This window comes from Anolis sagrei, chromosome X (assembly GCF_037176765.1).
Source record: "Anolis sagrei isolate rAnoSag1 chromosome X, rAnoSag1.mat, whole genome shotgun sequence".
NCBI lineage: Eukaryota > Metazoa > Chordata > Lepidosauria > Squamata > Dactyloidae > Anolis > Anolis sagrei.
In genome coordinates, this window is record NC_090034.1 from 101,191,554 (window position 1) to 101,213,155 (window position 21,602).

The 21,602-nt window shown below is 42.8% G+C and overlaps 1 protein-coding gene across 6 annotated transcripts in view; it reads left to right on the plus strand.

Annotated features, from left to right (window-relative positions):
- The first annotated feature begins 15,596 nt into the window (after positions 1–15,596).
- LOC132782175 (alpha-actinin-4) overlaps positions 15,597–21,602 on the plus strand; it is a 169,749-nt gene continuing 163,743 nt past the window's right edge. For 5 of the 6 annotated variants that reach the window (XM_067460987.1, XM_067460991.1, XM_067460988.1 and 2 more), the window contains exon 1: positions 15,597–15,867. In XM_067460987.1, the coding sequence (XP_067317088.1) occupies positions 15,724–15,867 (144 nt within the window). In that variant the 5' untranslated portion in view covers positions 15,597–15,723. The remainder of the gene's footprint in view (positions 15,868–21,602) is intronic. The other variant, XM_067460989.1, reaches the window with a different exon arrangement.

The following is a 21,602-nucleotide window of genomic DNA, read 5'->3' on the forward strand; positions in this document are numbered from 1 at the left end:
AAGGGTCACTCGCAGAAGCCAGAAGCAGTTGGTACCGGGTGCAGGGGCTCCACGCCAACAGAAGCAAAGACAGACTGCTCAGATTAGAAGTTAAGGATTTCCCCATTAGTTACAGTTGTGAAGATAGTGCCTGTTCCCTGTGGACAAGATTGAGAGAGAGCCAATAGACTGTTAAGAAAGCCTTAAAGTACCTGTTCGTTTTCATTAATAAAGAACTTTGTTGAACCTTTGAGCTATCTAGAGACTCTGTTTTAAGGAAATCCAAAGGCCTTTAATCTGAGGCAGCCCCGGCGTCCCATTGGGCACACAGAATTTATGTCCTGTCTACAGTCTGATGCACAGGCCCGGCGTGCGACAGCACAACTTTGCTCTCGATTAACTTATCAAGGAGAAGAGGAGAGGCACCGCTGAAATCCACCTTTCTCTGTAGGTCCAGGAAAAAGCAAACTATTGCAATCTTGGGCATACTCTGATGTTCTTTGGCCACACATGTCCTTGGTATGCAAGCTGAAAGCGAAGTGGAAAAATTGCTTCTTTCCTATGAAGGTTGCTGCCTGTGAATGCAACGCTTTCCCCCTTGTATCTGTGTGAATGCAGTGCCTCTGGATGTGGGGAGGGGGTCTGCTGCCGGCAGCCAAATGGCCATAGATCAGATGCAGCCATCCAGGCACACATGCCGCTGCTGCACCCCCTGGGTTGCTTTGTGCAGGCCCAGACCGTCTGGCTTGTCGGAGCTGTGTGTCTGAAATTTCCGCCGATTACAAAAGGGAAGCCGAGTTCCAGAAGGCGGCCATATAAAGCCCGACTCCAGATGCAGAGATTCTCCAGTGTAAGGCTGGGAATTTGGCAGCCGACCAGATGTGCACATCTTGGGCCATTTTGAACTTGGCTGCCGGTCCTCGTTCCCTCTTCGCTGCTTGTAATTCCAGCAACATTTTTGCTTTCCTGCGCCGCTCTCCCCTCCCTTTTGCTGTTTTCCACTTAGTGGTCCAGCCAGGGTCGTGCCCTCTCTTTTCCTGTCCACGGAGATACTGAACATTCCAGAGATTTGTGTGCGGATATTTAGATGTTGACTGGGATTTCACCCATCCTTCAATGCAGGGGGCTATTTTCCTTGTTCAAAAATGCACTGGGAGCTGGAACCAGATTCCATAGACGAGCGGCTGTCACCTAGATACTTCAGCTACCATCTACTTGAGGATGCCTTGGGACTGCTAAAGAGTTATGAGGATCTATTGCAGTGGTTCCCAACCTGTGGTCCGTGGACCGCCAATGGTCCACAAGAACAAAAATATGGTACATTATGTATTTATTTATTTCAAATATTTGCACCCCGGCCTTCTCCACTCCTGAAGGGGGACTCAGGGTGGCTTACAACCGGCAACAATTTGATGCCCCCATATACAAGATAATACATAATAAGTAAAAATATTAAACATTAAAATTAGATTAAAAACCATTTAAAATAGTGCAAATTAAATTAGCTGGTGGGTTTTCCTAGTTCCAACAGACCTCATTACTTCTCAGGATGCTTGCCATAGATGCAGGCGAAACGTCAGGGGAAAATGCCTCTAGAACACGGCCATATAGCCCGAAAAAACCCTACAACTACCTAGTGATTCCAGCCATGAAAGCCTTCGACAATGCATTAAATTAGTTGGCATGTCAAGTCTGACTTCTACGTTCAACAACTTAATCCATGTCTTCATCATTACTACACAGTTGCCTGTGTAGTAATGATGAAGACATGGATGACAACGAGAGTGACTGATCTCGCAAAACCCTCTTATAGTGCCAAAGCAATGGGGATGTTGGGAGAGGAGAGGCTAACTACCCACAAATGCTTACTACTTCCACATCAGATCTAGATGATTACATATGGTTTTCTGTGGACAAGCAGATGAAGACTACTGGATGGTCTATGTTCTGTATCAGAATCTATCCAATGCAGTTTTCTGAATCAGCACCCTAAATAACCAAACCGAATCTAAAGTTGGGTTGTTGTAGGTCTTTTGGGGGCTATAGGACCATGTTCTAGAAGCATTCTCTCCTGAAGTTTCACTTGCATCTATGGCAAGCATCCTCAGAGGTTGTGAAACCTCTGAGGATGCTTGAAATAGATGCAGACGAAATGTCAGGAGAGACTGCTTCTAGAACATGGCCATATAGCCTGAAAAACCTACAACAACCCAGTCAACCCAGTGATTCTGGCCATGAAAGCCTTCGACAATACATTGACTCTAAAGTTGACCAAAAACTGATTCATAAACCTTTTGCTACTAATGTTGGAGCGTAGACCCTGGTCAAAGTGTTCAAGTGGCCCCTGGGCAAAGTGGTCCCTGGTCAAGTGGTCCCTTGTAAACAAAACAGTTGGGAACCACTGATCTATTGGAAACCAATGGTGGGGGATATTCTTTTTGTGCTTTTTTTGTTATTGGCTGTCAAGTTGATTTTGACTTATGGTAACCTCATGAATGAGACACCTCCACTAATGCCTAGATATCAACTGCCCTGCTCGGATTTTACAAACTCGAGGTCTTTGACTGAATCAATCCACTTTTACTTCGTTCAGTCTCCATGTTCTCCCTACTGATTTATACTTTATCAAGCATTATTCTATTTTCCAGTCTCCTGATATGGCCAAAGTATGGCAACTTTAGTTTTATACCAGTGCCAAAGTCCTCATTGTCTACTGGGTTGCCAGTTCAGGATCATCCCAGACTCAGGTTTCCCAGCCCAAACTTAAGGCCCAGTGAAGACCCTAAATCAGTGGTCCTCAACCTGGGGTCCCCAGATGTTTTTGGCCTTCAGCTCCCAGAAATCCTAACAGCTGGTAAACTGGCAGGGATTTCTGGGAGTTGTAGGCCAAAAACATCTAGAGACCCCAGGTTGAGAACCACTGCCCTAAATGATGGCAAGGAAGAGGGATCAAGCTAGTTTTCTGCTGCCCTGAGGTCTAGGACTTGGGGCGGTGGGTTCAAATTACAGGAAAGGAGATGCCACCTGAATTTTAGGGAGAACTTCCTGGCTGTGAGAGCTGTTCAGCAATGGAACTTTCTGCCTCAGAGGGTGGATGATGTTCCTTCTTTGAAAGCTTTTGAGCAGAGGATGGTCATGTGCCTGGGGTGCCTGATTGTGCTTTTCTTGCATGGCAGGAAGGGGTTGAACTTGATGGTCCATGATTTTCATATAAGCCTAAGTCGAAACCCAGACCTTGGTGGTAGTGAATGTTCTCTTGGATAGTAACCCTAATCATGGTAGACTCTAAGGCCATGATGGCAAACCTATGACACGTGTGTCAGCACTGACACGCGTAGCCATTTTCGATGACACAGAGCCGCATGCGGCCACATACAGAGAAGATGGGGCTGCATCCCAAGAAGGACATTTCATCCTTGGCTCCTACACCAGCATTTTTCTATAATGCCGAGATATGTGGCATTATAGAAAAAGCAGGGAAGTTAAATAATTAGTTTTTGGATTATTAAATACAGTTATATATTAAAATAATATTTTTTGTTATTAAACTATAAATATCATGAATTTATGGTTTTTTTCTCGAAGTGACACCCCACTCGAGTTATGCTCAGTTTTTTGGCGAGTATTGACACACCAAGCTCAAAAGATTGCCCATCATTGTTCTAAGGTAAAGGTAAAGGTTTCCTCTTGATATATAGTTGTGTCCGACTCTAGGGGGTGGTGCTCATCACCATTTCTAAGCCAAAAAGTTGCTGTTGTCCATAGACATCGAAGCAGTACCTATTGATCTACTCACATTTGCATGTTTTCGAACTGCTAGGTTGGCAGAAGCTGGAGCTTACAGCGGGAGCATACCCCGCTCCCTGGATTCGAACCGCTAACCTTTTGGTCAGCAAATTCAGCAGCTCAGTAGTTTAACCTGCTGCACTACTGGGGGCAGACTCTAGACTGATGTTTTCCCCCAACTTCTTCCTCCCCCACTAGAGTCCATATATCAGCTTTATACATCATCACAGGAAACCTGTGATGATATGCCGGTGACTTGCCTATTTGAGATTGACACTGCCATGTCAGGTGTGTTTTGCCTTCGACAGGAGTTAGGGAGTGAACAGAAATATCCAGAAAGACAAGGCAGAGGAGGGCGTATGGGGTAGTTATGGGCAGTGCTGCGTCATCAGCTAGCATTCCATACGATACCCACATGCTGCATTGATCCATCAGCACACAAGATGGGTGTTGCAAGACGAGCAGCAACACCCAGGGAAAGTCACTGTGGAATGCAGTCTATCAAAACTAACCACCCAAAGGAATGATAGTTTTGTCTCCGTTGAGATGGAACAAGAACTGACAGCTTAGGCGCTTACAGCAGATACTCACACTGGGTGGGCAAGCAGCTCAGAGGTTGAAGTCACGAGTTATGGATGCATAATTGCCATATTTTCGTCTAATAATGAGAGAATCACTACAGTTATAACTGAGTGATACCTCAGTGTAAAATGACATGTACAATTATAAGATGAGACCTTATTAAATTATTGGTTTTGTGTGTTTTCAAATTGTTTTTTTTCCAACTTAGGGCAACCTCTCACTTACATGGTAAGGTTTGTTCTCAGAGTTTTTATGCACTTGGTGGTCTTGAGTAATAATTTGTTTTGAAGGTACACAGCAACAATAATAACAAAAACCCAGATTATTTTATGGTGTTCTCTCTCTTAACAACAACAACAGTGCGAGTTTCTAGTTCTTAAGAGGAGATGATCTTAAAAGTATTTGGATAATGCCAAATGAAACCTCAGAAGCTAGAATACAACTAGATGCTTTGTTGCTGTCATTTCTCACTTATGACAGCAACAAAGGTGCTTTCTTAGAAAAATGTATAGCGCAAGGGCAGATGTCTTCACTGTGTCTGGTTGTGATCCCCAGGTTGTGCCAGTCAGCTTTCGTATGATATTGTTTCTAGCGCCCACTTTTTGCTTGATATTCAGGCAGTGCTTCTTGTAGGTCAGAGCACGGTCCAAAGTGACTCCCAGGTATTTGGGTGCGCTGCAATGCTCCAGTGGGATTCCTTCCCAGGTGATCCTCAGAGCTTGGGATGCTTGTCTGTTCTTAAGGATTAGGGATCAGCTGGTTTTCCCTGTAAGAGGCAGTAAGAGCACCTGGAGCTTCGGAGAGCTTCTGTTCAACCATCTCAAAGCTCCCTGCTTGAGCAGTAATGGCACAATCATCAGCATAGATGAAGCTCTCTGTCCCTTCTGGCAGTGGCTGGTCATTTGTGTAAATGTTGAACATGGATGGAGCAAGCATGCTCCCCTGAGGCAAGCTGTTCTTCTGTTTTCGCCACCTGCTTCTCTGGACCTGGAACTCAACCAAAAAGCTCCTGTTTTGTAGTAGCCTTCCTATGAGGTAGCTGATATTATACATTTTTCTCAGGAGGCAGTGGTTTACAGAATCTGCCCTTGCGCTATGCTACTCTGCTGCCGAGTATGCATGCCCAGTATGGAACACATCTAACCATGCTAAAACAGTGGATGTGGCTCTTAATGAGACATGTTGCATTATCACGGGGTGTCTGAACCCCACACCACTGGAGAAATTACACAGTTTAGCCAGTATTACACCACCTGACATCCGCCGGGAAGTAGCAGCCAATAGTGAGAGGACCAAGGCAGTGACATCTCCAGCTCGCCCCCTGTTAGGGTATCAGCCAACATGCCAATGTCTTAAATCAAGAAATAGTTTCCTAAGATCTACAGAGACACTTGCTGGAACACCTCAGCAAGCAAGAGTCCAAAAGTGGCAGGCTCAAACCCAGAACTTCAATCAATGGCTGATACCAAATGAGAGACTCCCCCCTGGGCACACAGAAAACTGGGCAACTTGGAAGGCGCTGAATAGACTGCGTTCTGGCACCACGAGATGCAGAGCCAACCTTAGGAAATGGAGCTACAAAGTGAAATCTACGACATGCGAGTGTGGAGAAAAGCAAACCACAGACCACCTGCTGCAATGCAACCTGAGCCCTGCCACATGCACAATGGAGGACCTCCTTATAGCAACACCAGAGACACTCCAAGTAGCCAGCTACTGGTCAAAGGACATCTAATCAACTACCAAGCTTGCAAACTTTGTGTTTTGTTTGTTTGTTAAAAATGCAATACAACTGTTTGGTTTGCTCCTGACACAATAAATAAATACGCAAAATGTATTTCAGTGGTGTTTTGACACTGCTTTCCTGAGGCTGAGAGAGTGGGCCAGGCTCAAGCTCACCTTCTAGATTTCCATCGGGTTGGTGTGTGTTTTCTGGCTTTTATGGCCATGTTCCAGAAGCATTGTTTTCTGACGTATTGTCGAAGGCTTTCATGGCCAGAATAACTGTGTTGTGGTACGTTTTTTCGGGCTATATGGCCATGGTCTAGAGGCATTCTCTCCTGATGTTTCACCTACATCTATGGCAAGCATCCTCACTACCTCTGAGGATGCTTGCCATAGATGCAGGTGAAACGTCAGGAGAGAATGCCTTTAGACCATGGCCATATAGCCCGAAAAAACCTACAACAACCCATTCTCTCCTGACATTTCCCCTGCATTTATGGCAGGCATCCTCACAACCTCTGAGGATGCCTGCCATAGATGCAACTATTTCCAGTTGTCAGAAGTTCTGGGAACATCCCCAGATCTTTGGGGTTTACTACAAATACTCAAAACAAAACATGGGCTTATAGGCCTTTAGATTGCATCTTGCATGCACCTTGCATAACATCTTGGCAAAATATCTGGTTTACTCTAGAATTTGGATGTTTTTGTTTTTGCACAAAAATCGAGTTACGCCCTGTTCCTAAATGCCTTCCACCGCAGGATTAATCAAACCAATATTCTCATAAGCATCTAAAACACTCAAGCTTTACAGCTCCTTGCAGACGTGATTGGATCTGGAAGGCATGGGAAGCTTTGCAGTCTCTTCCTTGTGAATCCGTCCCGTCCAAGTAATCGATGGATGGTGTGATCCCTCAAAATGGAATGCCTGAGCCAGGAGAAAGGAATGTGCTGCTCCAGCCCTGAACCTCTGTCCAGGTGGATGGAATTAATTGGTTCCTACTGGAAGGTTGTCTACGCCAGACTCCGGTTTTGGAATGTCTCTGGGGCCACTCGACTTACTGCTGGATGTGTCAGTGGTAATTTAGAACATTTTCAGCACATATTTAGAATAGAACGTGAATAGACGCTCTCTGGATGAGGCCCACCTCCGTGCCGTTTCCTCTAAATATGGAGAAGCAGCTTCGTCCGGAAAAAGAACGAACTCCCCCTTTCTTCCTTAAAAAAGCAACTGATGAAATCGGCTAGCATGTCTCGATGTTATTACATGTATTTTTCTCTGTTATCCCCAGGTTGTGCCAGTCAGCTTTCGTATGATATCGTTTCTAGTGCCCACTTTTTGCTTGATATTCAAGCAGTGCAGTCCACAGGGTAACTCCCAAGTATTTGGGTGTGCTGCAATGTTTCAGTGAGATTCCTTCCCAGGTCATCCTCAGAGCTCGAGATGCTTGTCCGTTCTTAAGATGAAAAGCACAGGGATGAGGGAGCAAGCTTGTTTTCTGCTTCCTTGGAGACTAGAACACGGGACAATGGCTTCAAACTACAAGAAAGGAGATTCCATCTGAACATTAGGAAGAACTTCCTGACTGTGAGAGCTGTTCAGCAGTGGAACTCTCTGCCCAGAGTGTGGTGGCTCTTTCTTTGGAAGCTTTTAAACAGAGGCTGGATGACCATCTGTAGGGGTGCTTTGAATGCAATATTCCTGCTTCTTGGCAGAATGGGGTTGGACTGGATGGCACATGAGGTCTCTTCCAACTCTAGGATTCTATGATTCTAGATGTCTGTGTTTTAGATGGATTAGGAATCAGCTGGTTTTCCCTGTAATAGGCAGTAAGAGCACCTAAAGCTTCAGAGAGCTTATGTTCAAACATTTCAAAGCTGCCTGCTTAGGCAGTGATGGCACTATCATCAGCGTAGAGGAAACTCTCTGTCCCTTCTGGCAGTGGCTGGTCATTTGTGTAAACGTTAAACATTGATGGAGCCAGTATCTACTTATCAGGACTCAGTATCTACACTTCAGGTTTTGCTAGCCACGTCCTGGATCTCACTATCCGCAGCCGGTTTGCTCTTTTTCAATCTATATAAATAAAAATGTAATGTTCGTTTGTGGGATGAACAGAACTCAAAAACCACTGGACGAATTGACACCAAATTTGGACACAAGACACCTACCAACCCAATGTCTGTCCTTCACTCAAAAAATTGATTTTGTCATTTGGGAGTTGTAGTTGCTGGGATTTATAGTTCACCTACAATCAAAGAGCATTTTGAACTCCACCAATGATGAAATTGAACCAAACTTGGCACACAGTTCTCCCATGACCAAAAGAAAATATTGGAAGGGTTTGGTGGGCAGTGTCCTTTGGTTTTGGAGTTGTAGTTCACCTACATCCAGAGATCACTGTGGACTCAAACAATGATGGATCTGGACCAAACTCTACACGAATGCTCAATATGCCCACAGGTGAACATTTGTGGAGTTTGGAGAATCGAATCTTGACATTTGGGAGTTGTAGTTGCTGGGATTTATAGTTCACCTACTATCACAGAGCATTCTGAACCCCACCAACAATAGAATTGGGCCAAACCTCCCACACAGAACCCCCATGTGGGCTACAGCAACGCATGGCAGGGGATGGCTACTGGCAAAAATAATAATAACATTAATAATAATAATGCCTATGAAAATTGCCAAATGTTTTCATGTCTGGAATCACTGGGTTGTTCTGTGTGTTTCCGGGCTGTATGGCCATGTTCCAGAAGCATTTTCTCCTGACGTTTTGCCTGAATCTCTGGCAGGCATCCTCAGAGGTTGTGAGGTCCTCACAACTTCTGAGGATGCCTGCCATAGATGTATGCGAAACGTCAGGAGAGAATGCTTCTGGAACATGGCTATACAACCCAGAAAAAACACAAGCCTACAAGAAAGCTGGCAGTGGCTGACATCCTGGATCATGATGCAAAGCTATGCGGGTTGACGAGGAACAAACCGCTTCCTTTCTTGGTGCCGAACTGAGGTTACGATTTAGGGAAATTGCGGTTTGAAAGGCCCTGAGGTTGTTTCTGCTTCCCTAAACTGATAATGCTCTTATTTTAGAGGGGCAAATGATCCTTAATGTCAGTGAGTAAAAAGACAATTTCAAATTAGGGATGGCTGGACCATCTGAGGGAATGGACACAGAGGAAAGGGCCCGAGACTGTTAGGAATGGTGGAAGTTGAAGTCCAAAACGCCTGGAGGGTCCAACTTTGCCCAGACCAGGTCTACACTATAATATAATCCAGTTCAATGAGGATTTTACACAGCAGTGTAGATCCAGTCTTAGTTTACAATCCCTTGTCCAAGTACGATAATATTGCAGGGTGGGTCCGTAGGTGACTGTGGACCCCTATTCTTGACCTGCATGTTCTCCCACAGTGAGGGCATCGGTTTCCAGATGGAAGGCGGTCTCATAGAATCAAAGAGTTGGAAGAGACCTCATGGGCCATCCAGTCCAACCCCATTCTGCCAAGAAGCAGGAATATTGCATTCAAAGCACCCCTGACAGATGGCCATCCAGCCTCTGTTTAAAAGCTTCCAAAGAAGGAGCCTCCACCACACTCCGGGGCAGAGAGTTCCACTGCTGAACGGCTCTCACAGTCAGGAAGTTCTTCCTCATGTTCAGATGGAATCTCCTCTCTTGTAGTTTGAAGCCATTGTTCCATTGCGTCCTAGTCTCCAGGGAGGCAGAAAACAAGCTTGCTCCCTCCTCCCTGTGGCTTCCTCTCACATATTTATACATGGCTATCATATCCCCTCTCAGCCTTCTCTTCTTCAGGCTAAACATGCCCAGCTCCTTTAGCCGCTCCTCATAGGGCTTGTTCTCCAGACCTTTTATCATTTTAGTCACTATCCTCTGGACACATTCCAGCTTGTCAATATCTCTCTTGAATTGTGGTGCCCAGAATTGGACACAATATTCCAGGTGTGGTCTAACCACACCTGCGAGACGTCAGGTGTTGTCTTGACGTGCCTTCCTCTTGGGACATTTCTCTCATCTGCCCTCCATTCGTGCCACTTCAAATTCTACAGCACTGCTGGTCACAGCTGACCTCCAGCTGGAGCGCTCAAGGGCCAGGGCTTCCCAGTTCTCAGTGTCTTTTAAGTTTTTAAGTTTTTAAGGTTGGCTTTGAGTCCATCTTTAAATCTCTTTTCCTGCCCACCAATATTTCGTTTTCCGTTCTTGAGTTCGGAGTAGAGCAACTGCTTTGGGAGACGGTGGTCAGGCATCCGAACAACGTAGCCGGTATAGCAGAGTTGATGGCGGAGGACCATCGCGTCAATGCTGGTGGTCTTTGCTTCTTCCAGCACGCTGACTTTTGTCCGCTTGCCTTCCCAAGAGATTTGCAGGATTTTCCGGAGGCAACGCTGATGGAATCGTTCCAGGAGTTGCATATGACATCTGTAGACAGTCCACATCTCACAGGCACATAGTAGGATTTTCCGGAGGCAGCGTTGATGGAATCGTTCCAGGAGTTGCATGTGACATCTGTAGACAGTCCACGTCTCACAGGCACATAGTAGGATTTTCTGGAGGCAGCGCTGATGGAATCGTTCGAGGAGTTGCATATGACATCTGTAGACAGTCCACGTCTCACAGGCACATAGTAGGATTTTCTGGAGGCAGCACTGATGGAATCGTTCCAGGAGTTGCATATGACATCTGTAGACAGTCCACATCTCACAGGCACATAGTAGGATTTTCTGGAGGCAGCGCTGATGGAATCGTTCCAGGAGTTGCATGTGACATCTGTAGACAGTCCACGTTTCGCAGGGGGAAAAGGAAGGGGCCTGAGGCTGTTAGGAATGCTGGGAGTTGGGAGTCCAAAACGCCTGGAGGGCCCAACTTAGCCCATGACTGATTTAGACAGACTAACTTCCCTCAGGAGTGAGGGAAACAGAAATGGCACGAAGAGAGCTGCGCATGCGCACTGCAGACAAACCCAGCAAACCAGAACGGCGCGCATTCCTGAAAAGAATGAGCCCGTCTTAGTCGCTTCCTACTGCGCAGGCGCAAACAAGAGGGGGCGCCGTCTGAGAGGGGCGAGTTTGCGCATGCGCACTACTTAAAACTAGTTTCCAATGTTAGTTTTGTTAATGAATAGCCATGAAAGGAGGATTTCCATTGAGTGGCTCCCCTTCTCTTCAGGCGCATGCGCAAACGTTACTTATGTATTTATTTAGAGAATCATAGACTAATAAGGGTTTAAAGAGACCACATGAGCCATCTAGTGCAACCCCCCTTCAGCCATGCAGGAAAAGCACAATCAAAGTACCCCTGGCAGATGGCCATCCAGCCTCTGTTAAGTTTCCAAGGAAGGAGCTTCCACCAGGCTCCCAGGCAGTGAGTTCCACTGTTGAACAGCTCAAACGGTCAGGAAGTATATAAAATAATTATAAAATATTTATAATCTTATAGTGTAATACAATATAATACTACTACTAATAATATGGTATTAAAATTATATATTTTATATTACATGTAATATTACTAATAATACAATATAATAGTATAGTGCAATATAGTAAGCTATAATACTGATATTGTACTATGCTAATATAATATATTGTATATACTTATAATATTTATAATATGGTATTAAAATTATATATTTTATATTACGTGTAATATTACTAATAATATTACAATATAATGGTATAGTACAATATAGTAATATATAATACTGATATTGTGCTAAGCTAATAATATAATGTATGTATATATAATATTTATAATATAATAAAATAAAATACTACGAATAATATGATATTATAATTATATATTTTATATTGCATGTAATTTTACTAATAATATTACAATGTAATAGTATAGTTTAATATAGTAATATATAATACTGATATTGTACTATGCTAATATTTATTGTATATACATATAATATTTATGACCTTATAATGTAATACAATATAATACTACTACTAATAATATGGTATTAAAATTATATATTTTATATTACATGTAATATTACTAATAATATTTCAATATAACGGTATAGTACAATATAGTAATATATAATACTGATATTGTGCTATGCTAATAGTATAATATATTGCATGTATATATAATATTTATAATATTATAATAAAATAAAATACTACTAATAATATATTATAATTATGTATTTTATATTGAACGTAATAGTACTAATAATATTACAATATAATATTATAGTGCAAAAAAGTAATATATAATACTGATATTGTATAATGCTAATATAATATATTGTATATACATATAATATTTATGATCTTATAATGTAATGCAATATAATACTACTAATAATATGGTATTAAATTTATATATTTTATATTACATGTAATATTACTAATATTACAATATAATAGTATAGTGCAATATAGTCATATATAATACTGATATTGTACTATGCTAATAATATAATATATTGTATGTACATATATCTTGTAAGCCGCTGAGTCCCTTTCAGGGTGAGAAGGGCGGCATATAAATGTCGCAAATAAATGAATAAATAAATATCTTGTGATATACCACTATACTGTAATATTATTAGTATTATTAGATGTAATATATAATATATAATTAATATTATTATATTGTATTATTATTAGTAGTAGCAGCAATATATTGCAAGTGAGAGAGGGTGGGGTATAAATGTCGTAAATAAATGAATAAATAAGTGTTATAATTTCTGGGTTGTTGTAGGTTTTTCCGGGCTATATGGCCATGTTCTGGAGGCAATTTTTCTCCTGACGTTTCGCCTGCATCTATGGCAAGCATCCTCAGAGGTAGAGAGGTCTGTTGGAAGTAGGAAAAATGGGTTTATATATCTGTGGAATGACTGGGGTGGGGCAAAGAGCTCTTCTCTGCTGGAGCTAGGTGTGAATGTTTCAGCTGACCACCTTCATTAGCATTTGAAGGCCTGGCTGAGCCTGGAGCAATCTTTTGTTGAGAGGTGATTAGGTTTCCTTGTTTGTTTCCTCTTTGTTGTTGTGCTGTATAATAATTAATATGATGAGCATTTGATGGCCTGGCAGTGCCTGGAGCAACCTTTTGCTGAGAGGTGATTAGATGTCCTTGTTTATTTCCTCTTTGTTGTTGTACTGTATAATAATTAATATGATCAGTGGAATGACCAGGGTGGAACAAAGGACACTTGTCTGTTGGAGCTAGGTGTGAATGTTTCAACTGACCACCTTGATTAGCATTTGATGGCCTGGCAGTGCCTGGAGCAATCTTTTGCTGAGAGGTGATTAGAAGTCCTTGTTTATTCCCTCTTTGTTGTTGTGCTGTATAATAATTAATATTGTTATATTGTATTATAAGTAGTAGAAGTAGCAGCAACAATATATTGTAAGTGAGAGAGGGCGGGATATAAATGTTATATTTATATTATAATTTCATCAATGTAGTAAATAATAATACTCAATAACAAGGGGGCGGAGTTTGGGTTTCTTCTCTCTCTCCTTTCTATGGGCGGGGTCTCAGTGGTGTAGTTTGCTCTACTCCACACTCGCATGTCGTGGATTCCACTTTGTGGCCCCATTTCTTGAGGTTGGCTCTGTATCTCGTGGTGCCAGAGCACAGTCTGTTCAGCACCTTCCAAGTCACCCAGTTTTCTTTGTGCCCAGGGAGGAGTCTCTCCTTTGGTACCATTCATTGATTGAGGTTCTGGGTTTGAGCCTGCCACTTTTGGACTCTCGCTTGCTGAGGTGTTCCAGCGAGTGTCTCTGTAGATCTTAGAAAACTATTTCTTGATTTAAGTCGTTGACATGCTGGCTGATACCCAAACAAGGGATGAGCTGGAGATGTCTCTGCCTGGGTCCTTTCACTATTGGCTGCTACTTCCCGGCGGATGTCAGGTGGTGCAATACCGGCTTAACAGTGTAATTTCTCCAGTGGTGTAGGGCGCAGACACCCCGTGATAATGCGGCATGTCTCATTAAGAGCCACACCCACTGTTTGAGCATGGTGAGATGTGTTCCACACTGGGCATGCATACTCAGCAGCAGAGTAGCATAGCGCAAGGGCAGATGTCTTCACTGTGTCTGGTTGTGATCCCCAGGTTGTGCCAGTCAGCTTTCGTATGATGTTGTTTCTAGCGCCCACTTTTTGCTTGATGTTCAGGCAGTGCTTCTTGTAGGTCAGAGCACGGTCCAAAGTGACTTCCAGGTATTTGGGTGCGCTGCAATGCTCCAGTGGGTAATCCTCAGAGCTCGGGGTGCTTGTATGTTCTTAAGGTGAAAGGTGCATGTCTGTGTTTTAGATGGATTAGGGATCAGTTGGTTTTCCCTGTAAAAGGCAGTAAGAGCACCTAGAGCTTCGCAGAGCTTCTGTTCTACCATCTCAAAGCTCCCTGCTTGAGTGATGCTGGCACAGTCATAAGCATAGATGAAACTCTCTGTCCCTTCTGGCAGTGGCTGGTCATTTGTCTGTTGGTGTTCTTGTCTGTTGGAGCTAGGTGTGAATGTTTCAACTGATTTATTTATTTATTTAAAAGTTTTGTATATTGGCCTTCTCACCTCTCTTGAGGGACCCAGACCGGTTTCCAATAATATCACATATAATCAATAAAACATCATAATACATATTACAGTAAAACATTAAAACAGCAATTACAATCAATAATGGTCAGTCGTCACAGTGAAATCGTTGCTCATCATCCTCCATCCATCACCTTGATTAGCATTTGATGGCCTGGCAGTGCCTGGAGCAATCTTTTGCTGAGAGGTGATTAGAAGTCCTTGTTTGTTTCCTCTTTGTTGTTGTGCTGTATAATAATTAATATTATTATATTGTATTATAAGTAGTAGTAGCAGCAGCAATATATTATAAGTGAAAGAGGGCGGGATATAAATGTCTTAAATAAATATTATAATTTCATCAATGTACTAAATAATAATACTCAATATTGATGGCCTGGCAGTGCCTGGAGCAATCTTTTGCTGAGAGGAGATTAGAAGTCCTTGTTTGTTTCCTCTTTGTTGTTGTGCTGTATAATAATTAATATTATTATATTGTATTATAAGTAGTAGAAGTAGCAGCAACAATATATTGTAAGTGAGAGAGGGAAATAAATATTATAATTTCATCAATGTAGTTAATAATACTCAACAACAAATAAATATTATAATTTCATCAATATAGTAAATAATAATACTCAATAAGAAGGGGGCGGAGTTTGGCTTTCTTCCCTCTCCTTTCTATGGGCGGGGTCTCAGTGGTGGGAGCCAATCAGGGACGAGGGGGGCGTGGCGCTGGCCCGGAGTTTGGGTTCCTTCCCTCTCCTTTCTATGGGCGGGGTCTCAGTGGTGGGAGCCAATCAGGGACGAGGGGGGCGTGGCGCTGGCCCGGAGTTTGGCTTTCTTCCCTCTCCTTTCTATGGGCGGGGTCTCAGTGGTGGCATGCGAAGGCATAACGGGAGCCAATCAGGGAGGAGGGGGGCGTGGCGCTGTCCCGCGCAGGCGCAGTGCGAGCCTCTCGATCCCTTTCGTCGTCGTCCTCGTCAGTCACTCAGTTGCCGCCGCCGCGCTCGGAGCAAGGCGCGCCTTCTCCCCCACCCTCCCTCCTGCGCGCGACACGCCCTCGCCAGCTTCCTCTCGGCCCGGTTCTAACGCGATGGTGGATTACCACGCCGCCGGACAACCAGCTTCTTATCAGTACGGCGGCAACGGGCCCGGCATCGGGGACTACATGGCTCAAGAGGACGACTGGGACAGGGACCTCCTGCTCGACCCCGCCTGGGAGAAGCAGCAGCGCAAGGTGAGAGGGAAACGAGCGCCTCTGGGCATGTGCAGAGCGCCCCCTGGCTTCTCCTTCCTCTCCTTTCCCCTTGAAACCAGTCTATAGACAAGACTTACCAGGACATGGGCAAACTTGGGCCTTCCAGGTGTTTTGGACTTCAACTCCCACAATTCCTAGCGGCCTCAGGCCCCTTCCTCAGGAAGGGGCCTGAGGCCGCTAGGAATTGTGGGAGTTGAAGTCCAAAACACCTGGAAGGCCCAAGTTTGCCCATGCCTGAAGTAAACAAAAGGGAAAGAGACATAGAGTTCTGATTGCCCTGGCTTATTACTTTCATGCATTTTATTCTGTTTTATCATCTTATTTTATATTCTTTTTGGAAAAAAATACACTTTGGGAAATGGAAAGAGTGATTTACAAAAGGGAAAGAGAGATAAATAGAGTTCTGATTGCCCTTGCTTATTATTTTGAGGCATTTTATTCTGTTTTATCATTGAATTTTATACTATTTTTCGAAAAATATATACTTTGGGAAATGGAAAGAGTGATTTACAAAAGGAGAAGAGAGATAAATATAAAAAAATGTACTTTTCATGCATTTTATTCTGTTTTATCATTTTATTTTATACTATTTTTGGGAAAAAATACACTTTGGGAAATGGAAAGAGTGATTTACAAAAGGGAAAGAGAGATAAATAGAGTTCTGATTTCCCTTGCTTATTATTTTCATGCATTTTATTCTGTTCTATCATTGAATTTTATACTATTTTTGGAAAAAAATATACTTTTCATGCATTTTATTCTGTTTTATCATCGAATTTTATACTATTTTTGGGGAAAAATACACTTTGGGAAATAGAAAGAGTGATTGACAAAAGGAAAAGAGAGATAAGTATAGTTCTGATTGCCCTTGCTTATTATTTTCATGCATTTTATTCTGTTTTATCATATTTTATACTATTTTTGGGGAAAAAGTATACTTTGGAAAATGTGTTCTGTTTTATCATCGAATTTTATATACTACACAAAACACATATACACAGACTGGGCCACAGCAACGTATGGTAGGGGACAGCTCGTGTGTGTGTGTATATATATATATTTGTGTTTATGTGTACACACACACACACACATATATGCATAAATAAATAAATACACAAAACACATATACATAAACTGGGCCACAGCAACGTGTGGTAGGGGGCGGCTTGTGTGTGTGTGTGTGTGTGTGTGTGTATATTTGCGTGTATGTGTGTGTACACACACACATATATGCATAAATAAATACACAAAACACATATACACAGATTGGGCAATGTGTGGTAGGAGACGGCTCGTGCGTGTGTGTGTATATATGTATGTGTGCACGCACACTTCCTCCAGGGCAAACCAAGAATGGGCAACTTTGAAGTTCCTGAACAAACTCAGAAGTGGAGTGGGCAGATCAAATATTAATTATATATGATATGTTACATGCATACAAGTGCAGAGTTGTTTTTTTCTGCTCCACAGTCACACAAGGTGGAGGATTCTTTTAAGCAGTGCCATTTTGCCAGGTTGTCTTTTCATCTGCCCACTCCGGCTTCTGAGTCTGTTCAGGGACTTCCAAGTTACCTGTTCTTGGTTTTCCCCCTGGAGGAAGACCCTTGTGGGGAGGGGGGCATCCAGTTGGGGTTTCCTGGTTTAGCTGCCTGGAAGGAGACTCTTGCTATATTGTCAAAGGCTTTCGTACCCGGAATCAGTAGGTTGTTGTGAGTTTTCTGGGCTGTATGGCCCTATTCCAGAAGTTTCGCTTGCATCTATGGCAGGCATCCTCAGAGGTGGTGAGGCCTGTTGGAAATTCCGAAAATGGGGTTTATATATCTGTGGAATAATGTCCTGGGTTGGAGAAAGAACGATTGTCTATTGAGGTAGGTGTGAATGTTTCAATTGGCCACCTTGATTAGCATTTAATGGTCTAGCAGTTTCAAGGTATGGCTTCTTATTGCCTGGGGGAATCCTTTGTTGGGAGGTGATCGGCCAGCCCTGATTTTTTCCTGTCTGGAGTTCCCCTGCTTTTTGTGTTGCTCTTTATTTACTTTGTCAACAGTAAATAAAGAACAACACTCAAAAACAGAGGAATTCCAGACAAGAAACAGATTTTATATATCTGTCTACCTAATCTTTATTTACTTTGTGAAATCGTATAGTAGGACCAGCAAATAATAACAACAATAACAGCTATGTCATTGGTAATAATAATAATAATAATAATAATAATAATAAAACAATGACAGCAATGTCATAGATGATGATGATGATGATGATGATGATAATAATAATAATAATAATTTATTTGTAGGCTGCCCTCTCTTGCCGAAGAGACTCAACACATAATTCAATGCATATAAAGAACATAAACAAATTACATCATTAAAACCAAATAGGAGCCCCCAGTGGTGCAACCCTTGTGCTAGCAGGACTCCTGACCAAAAGGTCAGTAGTTCTAATCTGGGGAGTGGATGAGCTCCCATCTGTCAGCTCCAGCTTCTCGTGCGGGAGCATGAGAGAAGCCTCCCACAGGATTGTAAAACATCTGGGCGGGCCCTGGGCAACATCCTTGCAGATGGCCAATTCTCTCACACCAGAAGCGATTTGCAGTTTTTCAAGTCGCTCCTGACACAAAAATTAAATCAGAATCCTAACCATCTACTATACAATACAGAGGAAGAATGTGCTTGAATCCAGGCCATTAATATCCAGCTTAAAATTCCTTCTCGGTCATTGGCCTTGTATCTATATATTGTGCGTTAGGGAAAGCACTGGAGGACTGTGGGTTGGAGGAAACAAGTTCTTTATTGTTGTTGGCAGAGGGAGGATTCGAGTGACCAGATATTTGGTCCAGAAACAGGCTGGTCCAGAAACAGGCGTGTCCATGATCGTGTTTGGAGGCTAGTTTTCAGTGTTGAGTTTTTAATGAGACATAGAGTACCTTTGGGAATTTCGGAGCAATGTGGAGATTCCCAGACAAAGGGCAGCCCTGGATGGTGGAGCAGAGGCAGAAGAATAGAAGATAGAACATCTGTAGGAGAAGTTGGCCCTTTCCTACGTGTGCCACATGGTGAACCATGATGGGGGTGGGATCTTTGGGCAGGGGTTGCAGTGAGATCTGTAGGCTCTAGCAAGCATGATGGAGATCCTTTCGGATGGGGAATAGCCTGGAGAAAGTAGACAGAAGGCTATTTCTGGTCTGAAGAGCATTGCAAACCAATACTGTGTGGGTCTGTGTGAGTGCATTTGCCTTCAGAGCAGAACTGTCCTGGGTTCGGTTCTGTTCAGCATCTTTTTTAATGATTTAGATGAAGGGTTAGAAGTCATGATCATCAAGTTTGCAGACAAGACCAAATTGAGAAGGGTAGCCAGTACTCCAGAAGACAGGAGCAGAATTCAAAATGATGATTGGCCAAAACTAACATAATGAAGTTCAACAGGGACTAATGCAAGATTCTCCACTTAGGCAAAAAAAAAAAAAAATGAAATGTGAAGATACAGAATGGAGGATAACTGGCTTGATAGCAATACATGTGAAAAACGTCTTGGAGTCCTTGTGGACAACAAGTTAAACATGAGCCAACAATGTCATGCGGCGGCTGTTAAAAAAGCCAATGGAATTTTGTCCTGCATAAATAGGAGTCTAGTACCAATATCCAGGGAAGTCATGCTATCCCTCTATTCAGACTTGGTCAGACCACACCTGGATTCACACTGTATCCAGTTTTGGGCACCACAATTGAAGGGATATGTTGACTATACACACACACTCTTATGTAGGGTTGTGTTACACTTAAAAATGTGTTTGTTCCGACTTACATACAAATTCAAGCTCAGAACAAATCTACAGAACCTGCCTTGTTTATAATGTGGGGACTTCCTGTACATTGGATGTTTACCACATTTATATGCTTGACACAAGCAGTCTGGCATGTGACAAGGAAAGGGAACAAGCATCAGCAAAGGAAAAGAAAAGATTAATATTTACAGCAAAAAATTACTTTGGAGGATGGAGTGTTTCATGACCAAAGAAGCCTTAGTTTGAATGAACTCTGTGTCACAGGAAGCTTGTAATGGGGAGTTGAAGAAAAAGTGCCATAGTGTCGAATGTCCTTCCAGAACATTTTCTGACCAAGCGGAAGGTTGATGCTGCTGCGGATGTTCATTTCCATATTCATAGGGTGTTCATTTACATATTCTTAGGCAAGGAATGCTCAGAGGTGATTTGGCCTGTTCCTTTATCTGAAATATATAGCCCAAAGCACCATTAATTGGTGGTCCTCCAGGGCTGACCCTGCTTAGCATTGAAAATCAAATGGATTCTGTTGTTTTGTGTGTGTGTTTCAGGAGTGACTTGATATACTGCAAGTCGCTTTTGGTGTGAGAAAATTTACTGTCTGCAAGGACGTTGCCTAGGGGATGCCCGGATGTTTTACCATTCCATAGGAGGCTTCTCTCGTGTCTCCACATGGAAAGCTGGAGCTGACAGACGGGAGCTCACCCCACTCCCTGGATTCGAACCGCCGACCTTTTGGTCAGCAGTCCTGCCGACACAGGAGTTTAACTATTTTTAGTATGTTTTATTGCATTTATATGCTTTAAATGTTTTATAATTTGATATGTTATATTTATTATTTGTTGTTGACTTACTGCATTTAAACTTTAGAGCAGGCATGGGCCAACTTGGGCCCTCCAGGTGTTTTGGACTTCAACTCCCACAATTCCTAACATCCCCTGCTTTAAAGGGTTTTAAAGGTAGTTGGCAAATAATACGGATATCCCAGAAGATTGCTCACTGCAGCCCTTTTGGGATTGTACACTCCAATGTTTATTTCCCCCCAGTCTTCTCTCCAGATTGATTTATATCCCATGGAGGGAGGCAGAAGGTGCTGCTGGGTATGGAAGGGGGTGTGTTGACTGATTTTTCTCCCGGCTCAGCTGCTGGGGAGCTACATTTTTAATTACAAGCGGCTCATCCTGGAAGGCCCCTCTTGGGGGCTCTTGGACTGCTCAGAATTGCTCGTGCCATTTTTATGGGTGACACGGAACTGCCTCCTCCCAACATGAGCAGTAAATGCTGTGAAATATATCCATCATGTACATCATTTCCATCTCTTGCACCACCTAACTTCCTACCCCTCCCCCTGTTTTTTTTAATGATATTCGAGCTCTTAATTTAAGAGCCAGGGATGCCCTTTGGGAATGCAGGCTCTCCTCCTCTATTTGATTTATTTCCTGTTATTTATTTATTTATTTATTGTTTACCCTATTTCTATCGCGCCTTTCTCTACCCAGAAGGAGACTCAAGGTGGCTTTACATATAGGCAATGCTTTTGGACGACATACAGTTAAAATGCATTTATATTAAAATTTAAATTAATGCACATTAAAACATTTATTTATTTATCGTATCAGAAGCGAACCAAGGGTACAGCTATAATGTATTTAAAAACCATACTAAATGTCTTGTTGAAGGCTTTCATGGCCGGAATCACTGGGTTGTTGTAGGGTTTTTTTCGGGCTATATGGCCATGTTCTAGAGCAGTGGTTCTCAGCCTGGGGTCCCCAGATGTTTTTGGCCTTCAACTCCCAGAAATCCTAACAGCTGCTAAACTGGCTGGGATTTCTGGGAGTTGTAGGCCAAAAACATCTGGGGACCCCAGATTGAGAACTACTGTTCTAGAAGCATTCTCTCCTGACGTTTCGCCTGCATCTATGGCAAGCAT